Below are 8,952 nucleotides of genomic sequence, written 5' to 3' on the forward strand. Positions count from 1 at the left end.
AAAATATTGTAAATTATGATAAAAATTCTAAACGTAAAAGTTATAACTTTTTAGATTCATATAAAATAGATAAATCGATTTCTGATTTATTAGAACAACAAAATACACCTTGGGTTGAATTATTACAAGCAGATTGTGTAGATTTTTTAAAAACAGTTGGAAAGAAAAAAACATATTATTTTAAAATAAATAATGAAGATTTAATTAAAAAACCTTGGACACATATAAGAGTTAATTTATATCCAGACGGTGGTATAAATAAAATTAATTTCTTTGGTGAATTTATTTCTTTATTTAAAAAACATACTATCATATCTAAACAAAAAATATTTCTAAATAAACCTGAAAATGGTTGTACATTAATTTATTATCATTGTGATCATATATATAAAGGACATCCAAAATATATTATTGATTCATATAAAACTGATGGGTTTTGTACAAGACGGTTAATAAATAGACCACCCATTATATTAAGAACTCTTACAAATAATTCTATTTGTAACAGTTCAATTTTTAAATTTGGTGTAAGGGGTATTGTAGAGAATTTTAGTATAGATATAGGAAATTATAAATATGATCATCCTGAATGTATACAAATTTATTTATTAGATTGTATAGATATACTAACATTAAATTTATTAGAACAAAAAAAAATTTTTGAAGAAGATGAAAAATTATTAAAAAAAAAAATTCAATGGATACAATTACCACCATTCAAAATAACAACAACAAATCAAAAAAAAACTTTTTTTCATTTTAATTTGTTAGAATATAATTTGACACATATGGAAAGAACAGCAACACATTTCAAAATATCTATACTTCCGGATGGGGGAATATCACAGATAAATGTAATAGGCACTGTTTTATCTACATCTTTATAAATAAATTCACATATAATTATTGCACAATTTTTTTTATAGTAACAATATAAAAATATATATATATAAATGTATATGTTTTATTTTTTGTTCCACATATATATATATATATATATATATATATATATATATATATATATTTTATATTTATTTTTATTTTTATGTTTAAATTAATTTTTTTTTTTTTTTTTTTTTTTCCTTTCTTAAACTATTAATCATTAGTATATATAATAAAATATTATAAATATTCGTATCTCTATAAGGTACAAAAAAAAGAAAATACACGAGAGATTATTAATATATATATATTTTTTTTTATTTACAAAGTTATTATAAATTATGAATGTCTATATGTATTTATATACATATAATATACATATATAAGTATATTATTATCTCGTGTCTATTTTTTAATTAAAAATATATTTGTGTTCCAAAATAAAATTATATATATATATATATATATATATATATATATATATATTTAAGATAATGATAAAAAAATATATTTTCTTTTCTCTTTTTTATTTTGATAAATATTATTGGGGTATGTTTTTTTTTAATCATTTATATCTACTTTTATTATATACATCGTACATGTATACGTCTACAAATGTGAAATAAAAAGCATTAAAATAAATAAATATAAACAATTCATTTAATAATAATCATTTTATATTTATACATTTAATATATTACAAATGAAAAATCAAAATACAGATAAGTTAACAAACTTAAAAGATTTAGTACCTTTCTATAAAGTAAAAAAAAATAATATAAATTGTATGCACATATATATACATATATATATGTATCATTTTTTCATTATATTTCTATGTATGACTATAATTTATTTTATTTTGATTTTTATTATATATATCCTCTCATTACCTTTAGAAAGACAATGAAAAGTTAAATGAAAACACTGAAGATATCGTTTATTCAGTAAAGAAAAAATTTAATTGTATTAAAGAAATAGGAGAATCCACATTCAATAAATACGAACACACAAGAGTAAAGGAAAAAAAAAAAAAAAAATACAAACGAAAGGAAGGAAAAACAATTACACATAGGTGCCTATAACTTTACAAATATTCTTTATATACATCCTTATTTTTTTTTTTTTTTTAATCTTATAGAAAAATCTAGAATTATTGAACAGAGAATTAAAGCTTAACAAGATATCCTTGGGGCATCAAAAGAATGTAAAATATTGAAATTATATTATAAAAAATATTTTAAAATAACAAACAAGCACATATATATATATTATTATTTAAGGAATATGAAGAAATAAAAATAAAAAATGAAGAGATTTTAAATAAGTTTGAAAATCTTAAACATTCAAAATATACATATCAAATAATGTTACAAAGGGTTAAGGTAATATAAATATGTACATATATATATATATATATAATATTTTATTGCATCAAAATAGAAGTTTTTTTTTTTTTTTTTTTTGTTTTTCTTCTTGTTCTCTATATTTAGAAGGAGAAGAAGCTTTTATACTTTTATTTAAGCTCGTTAGAGAGAACAGTGGCCAGCTTGAAAAATAATGAAAAACAACTACATAACAGTATACAGTAATAAAATAATAATAATAAAATAATGTGTACATATATTTTTATCATTTAAACATATACTTATTATACCATTTCAAATTATAGGAAAATAACATCTGATAATAAAAATTTAAAAAAATCCATTGAAGAAAAAAAAATGGTACAAAAGACAAAAAAAAATAAAATAAACACATGCCTAACAATATATATATATATATATGTATATTATATGATTAAGATATAAAATGATAATTTCATAATATTATAAAAAATAAAAAAAAATAATTTTATCATATAATTTTTAAATGGTACAGGATATTATAAAGGCTAAAAATAAAAATGAAGAAATATTAAAATATATGAATGTCAATAAGGAGCACAGCAACATACTCAGAATAAGAAGGTTACAAAAAATTAAAATATGTATAGATAAATATATATATATACATATATATATATATATATATATACATATGTGTCTAAATATATATATATATATATATATATAATATTAATTTGCCATTTAAGAGAAATGATTAATGAATATAAAACTAACAAATTAAACGACTCAAATATTGCTCTAATGATAGAAGAGAAGAAAAAATATAAGAAACTTCTTATTTACTATCTATTATATAATAATTACCTCAAATTAAGTGCTTCAAATATATTTGAAAATGCTAGTAGTATATATGCTACCATATCAAAATTAAGAGAAGCAACAGTAATTATAAAAAAGAAACATGAATTTATATATTAAAAATAAAAATAAAATAAAATAATTCGTTATTTTTATTTTTTTTAAAAGGGTGTAACGGATATATATGATATTAATCAGAAATTTATGGACATTGAAAATAAAAAAAATTTGTTGCAAAAGGAGGAGGAATTATCTCAAAAAAGGCTCGAAGTAAAAATATACATATATACATATGTGTGTATATTTGTATATTTTTTGTAGTGTACATATTTATTTAAGCACACTTACATATAAGATATATACATTTATTTATATTAGGACGCCATTCAAGAGTATCAAGCTTTAAATAACGAAATTATAAATACCTTCTCTGAAGATAAAAATATTCTAAAGAAAAAAATTCAAAATGTTAAGAAAAAAGAATAATAAAATATATATATATATATATATATATATATATATATAATATTTTTTATATTTTTAAAATGATACATGTATATATAAATATTATATTCTTTTTGTAGGAAAAAGAAAAAATATCAGACGACATATATGAGTCATATAAACTTGTTTTTGCCAGGTTATACATTTATATTTCTTTTTTTTAATTTATTATTATTTTTTTTTTTTTTTTTTTGCATCAAATAAAAAATATGTTGTATACATTATTCCTTTCATAAATTTCAGTGAAAGAGAATTAGAAGATATAAACATAAAATTAGATAAGATAAAAAAATTCTTAGAAAAGCAAAATAGTTATTTCCATTCTATAAATATGGAGGTATCATAATATCATTTATATAAGAATAAATATAATATATATGTACATAAATATGTATATATTATGCTCCTTCTTCTTTTATGTCTTTAGGAAAAAATGGAATTTCATTCTAATGAGGATATGTTACAATATATAAAAAATTTAAAGGGGGTCGTTGAAACATTGATGAAAATAACACAAAAAAATGTAAATACAACAAAATGATATATATATATATATATATATATATATATATATATTATGTATTGTCTTATATTACTTATCACTTAAAATCATTTTATTTTATTTTTAAATATTTTACATAGAGGGAAAATGGAAACATCAGTAGATCTTATAAGGTATATATAAATATTTTGTATATTGTATGTTTATTTTATTTTATTTTTAATTTTATTTTAATTTTTTTTTTTTTTTTTTTTCAGTCCTTGGAATTTCATGAAATAATGAATTTATATAGGAACGTCGATTTTCATAAAAATATGTGCAGGTAATAGTAACATGAAGAAATACATACATATGTTCATGCCTGCCTGCTTACATATATAATATATATATAATATAACATTCCTATTTGTATGTTTAAATATATATATATATTTATTTTTTTGTGTTTTCAGAGTTGATGATACTCAAGAACTTGAGAACACCATAAAAATGGGTACGTCATAAAAAATACAAAACTAAAACAATTAAATGTGACAAAATATGTTACAGAAAAAAAATATCATGTTATATAAAAAGTTTTACATAAAAAATATTTTACATAAAAAAAATATATATATATGTTGAATTTGTATTTTAATAATTTTGTGAAATAATGCTAGAATCAAAAACAATGAATAAAGGCAAGTTGCCATAAAATGGGCACAATCACAAATGATTATATAAGGACATATATTGAAGACAAAACAAAACATACATACATATATACATATATATATATATGTATATTATAATGTCAAGAAATTTAAAAATATAAAACATTAAAAAAAAAAAAAAAAAAAAATATAAGAATTTAATTTAATTTAAACATATTTATTTTTATTATTTTTTTTTAAACAAGATTAATGGTGACATATGTGGCTACTATATATTGTACCATATTATATATAAACATATGTAAACATAAATATATACCCACATATATATATATATATGTGTGTATTTTTTTTTTTTTTCTTTTAAAACTAAAATATATTATAGCCTAAATTCGATGTTATTGTATATGGTAGTATATCTACAACCCTTACGTATTTCCATATTTTTCATATTTTGTATTTCAATTTTTTCTATTTTATGATCAGTTATGGATACTCCATTAATTTTTAGGCTAGCATATGCTACAAAATTAAAGAGAGGATATAGGTTAAAATTATTTAATGGGGATAAATGATATGTATTTTTTAATTGATTTATATTATTTATTTGATTCATATGATTTTCTTCATGTGTAGGAACATATAAAGATATATTAGCATATATTTGTGTATTCATATCTGTAAGATAATTTATAAACCAATAAATACATTTCTTTTTTTCATTATAATTAATATTTCCTAAGGATGTATGAAAATTAACTGACTTGATAAAATGATGTATAGGTATTTTAATTAAGATATTTTCATATCTGTTTAATAATATATTACTATTATTTTTATTTGTATTAATATTATTTAAAAGGACATTTAATTTTATTTTATACATATTTTCTGTACTAACAAATTGTACATTACCTTTAATAAGTATGGGTAGTTTATATTTCGGATGTGAGAATAAATTATTATCATAACTGTTTTTACAATTATCATTTGGTATATGAAAATAATTTTGTGTTATATTAAAGTTTTCATTATTATATATATTTAAAATATTATTTAATTGAAAATTGTTGTTATATTCAATATAATTATTATTTGATATATTTATATTATTTTGTATATTCATATTTTTTTCTACATAGCCTACATTTATATTTGAACTTTCAAAGGAGTTACTATTATTTTTTTGTATAATATTGTTATGATTTGTTATATCATGGTGATTTTTATTTTCATTATCTTTTATAATATCTTCAACAGTAGTTAAACTTAATACGTTTGTTATTGTGTTGTTAATATTTTCTTGATGATTAAAATGTGTTTTACTTTTTATGTTATTTTTATTATGATATTCAATCATTTTATATGCAGACGAATGTGCAGGATGTAATAAAATTTTATCATAATAATGTAGAAGACAATATTTTTCATGTAAAGGCACAAAGTGAATTATTATATTTTTATTATTATCATTATGTTGATCTTTATTTTTATAAAATAATTTATTACGATTTATTGTATAATGGAAATTACATTTTTGAATATCTAATTGATTAAAATATAATTTAATATGTGGTGAACCATTAATATTAGAATTAATATATACATTACCTTGTATATAATAATGTATTATTTTATTATTTTTATTAACAATACAATTTACATTTTCTTCAACATCTATATATATTTCATTTGATGATGTATATGTCTGATTATATGATCTCCAATAATTATATATAGGATGTTTCCCATTAAGATATGAACCATTACTATAACTATAATTTATATTCTTCTCATTATTAATATTAAGCATAACAAGATTGCCATTACTATTATTATTAATATTATTCATATTATTAACACTATTAATACTATTAATACTATTTCCAACATTTATATTTATATACTTATTTTGTGTTATCAAATTATATAAATTATTTGGTATAGGACCTATTTTTAATGTTTCATTCAAAAAATTATTATTAGTATTATAATTAAAATTATAATAATTATTATTATTACTATTATTATCATATTCAATTAATTCTTTTAAAATTGTATGAATAAATAACGCAGGTTTCCCATTCTGTACTAATATTTCATTTATCAAAAAATTTATTATAGTATAGTTATGTATTAATATATTTTCTTTTAACTTATCTATATTAAAATATTTTTTTATAATTTTTATTATTTCTTGCATCATCTCTATAATTAATATCGGATTATTTTCACCTTCTATTAATGTTACAAAATATAATTCATCATTTTTTATTATATAAACAAATTTTTTGTCATCCAAACATCTTCCATTTAATAAATGTAGCTTATCATTCCTATAATCATATGATGTATTATTCAATATTAAATAGTAATTATTATCACCATTGTTATTCATATGATTACTACTATTATTATTATTATTATTGTTAGTTTTATTATGTAGTATTCTTTTTATAAAATTATGTACATTCCTTTTATATCGTTCTTTATTAAAACATTGCTCTATTAATAATTTCCCATGAGACGAATAAATACAAAATAAATCCACCATTTTAATTTTTTTTTTTTTTTTTTTTTTGTTATATCATAATATTTATTTATAACCTACAACAAAATAAGGCACATAATATAAAACGACGCACTAGTAGCAATTTTCTTAATTTTATTAATTCTATTATTTTTTTTTAAATAAAATACTAACCTATGTCATTGTTCTTTTATTTATTTACTTTATTTTTTATTTTTTCGTGTTTCTTTAAAATTTTTAGACAACCGAAAAAACTATTTATCAGAATATATAAAATGTTTGTTTTTTCTTATGGGGGTATACATATTTATATTTAATAAATATTAAAATGTTGGGACATACAAAAAAAAAAAATTAAAAAATTAAAAAAAATTAAAAAAATTAAAAAAAAATACATATATATTTTATATATATATAAGATGACTAATAAGAACATAAAAAATAAAATATATATTTGTTGTATTTAATTTTATAAATATGTATATTTTAAAAAAAAAACAAGAAAAGAAGTAAACAACATTAAATAATTAAAAATATATCATATATACAAATAATAATATAATTTCAAATTCAAATTTTAAAAAATAAAAAAAAAAAAAAAAGCCAAGAACTACTTGGAAAGTGGTATAATTTATTATATTAAATAATATTTTTATTTAATACTAATAAAAAAAAAAAAATTAAATACAATATATATATATATATATATATATATATATTTATGTGTATAAAATTAATTATTTTGTAACAATATGTATAATATTATAATATATATATATATTTTTATTTTTATGTGGAAATATATATAATAATTTTTTAAACAATATAATTTTAATTATATGTAAAAAATATTTTATTTTTATTTTATATATATTTAAATTTATATGGTAAATTTCTTTAGGGTATTAAATAAAATTATTTTTCTTCGCTTATATAAATATATATATATATATATATATATATATATATATATATATATATATATATATATATATATATATATATACATACATACATACAATATATGAATATTATTTTTTTTGAACTAAATATTAGGAGGGTATATATATGAAACATTATTTGATCATAATGTAACCTATTAAATTTGCAATATTTTTTGAAACCAATCAAATAACCATAGGAATTTTTATTAGGATGACAAAGAAAAAAAAAAAAAAGAATTTATTATTATTTAAAAGCTTCAGGTTCTTTTGTTTTAATCCCTTTTTTTTTTTTTTTTTCCACATTTATTTGGACTATATATATATATTATATATATATAATTTATATGTAACCTATTTTTTTTTTTTTTCTTTTCTTTTGTTCTTATTTATTTTACACCTTGTATATAAAACATATATAAGCTATTAATTATATGAATATAATATATATTATATTCTTTTATTTATTTTATATAAATACACATATATATATATTACTTTATTTATATGTTTTATTATTTTATTTTATTATATAATTTAGAAAAAATAAAAAAAAAAGTTACGGTTACATATAATATTAGATCGTATATTTATTTTTCATTATTAAATTTTTTAATTATTATTACCCACTGGAATATTTCCACAAAAAATAAAAAATAAAAACAAAAGAAGGAAAAAAAAAAAAAAAAAAAAAAAAAAAAAAAAAAAAAAAAAAAAAAAAAAAAAAAAAAAA

At 17.0% G+C, this 8,952-nt stretch overlaps 3 protein-coding genes across 3 annotated transcripts in view; 2 read left to right on the plus strand and 1 right to left on the minus strand.

Moving 5' to 3' along the window:
- PGSY75_1440500 (putative allantoicase) overlaps nucleotides 1-887 on the plus strand; it is a gene marked incomplete at both ends in the record, with an annotated part of 1,575 nt that extends 688 nt beyond the window's left edge. Inside the window, one exon of the mRNA XM_018788093.1 lies at nucleotides 1-887. This exon is cut by the window's left edge and continues 688 nt beyond it. Coding sequence (XP_018639465.1) covers nucleotides 1-887 — 887 coding nt within the window.
- Nucleotides 888-1,585: 698 nt separating this feature from the next.
- On the plus strand, nucleotides 1,586-4,789 carry PGSY75_1440600 (hypothetical protein; the record flags this gene model as incomplete). The annotated part of the gene is made up of 17 exons (XM_018788094.1): nucleotides 1,586-1,645; nucleotides 1,782-1,898; nucleotides 2,024-2,089; nucleotides 2,166-2,267; nucleotides 2,376-2,470; nucleotides 2,555-2,609; nucleotides 2,764-2,852; nucleotides 2,978-3,173; nucleotides 3,258-3,359; nucleotides 3,468-3,557; nucleotides 3,674-3,729; nucleotides 3,837-3,930; nucleotides 4,021-4,116; nucleotides 4,236-4,268; nucleotides 4,353-4,417; nucleotides 4,548-4,588; nucleotides 4,755-4,789. 17 exons carry the CDS (start codon nucleotides 1,586-1,588, stop codon nucleotides 4,787-4,789), a joined length of 1,392 nt encoding a protein of 463 aa, XP_018639466.1.
- Nucleotides 4,790-5,127: 338 nt separating this feature from the next.
- Nucleotides 5,128-7,302, minus strand: PGSY75_1440700 (adaptor complexes medium subunit family; the record flags this gene model as incomplete). The annotated part of the gene is made up of 1 exon (XM_018788095.1): nucleotides 5,128-7,302. One exon carries the CDS (start codon nucleotides 7,300-7,302, stop codon nucleotides 5,128-5,130), a length of 2,175 nt encoding a protein of 724 aa, XP_018639467.1.
- Between the last annotated feature and the right edge of the window lie 1,650 nt (nucleotides 7,303-8,952).

The sequence above is a fragment of the Plasmodium gaboni genome, chromosome 14 (genome assembly GCF_001602025.1).
Source record: "Plasmodium gaboni strain SY75 chromosome 14, whole genome shotgun sequence".
NCBI lineage: Eukaryota > Apicomplexa > Aconoidasida > Haemosporida > Plasmodiidae > Plasmodium > Plasmodium gaboni.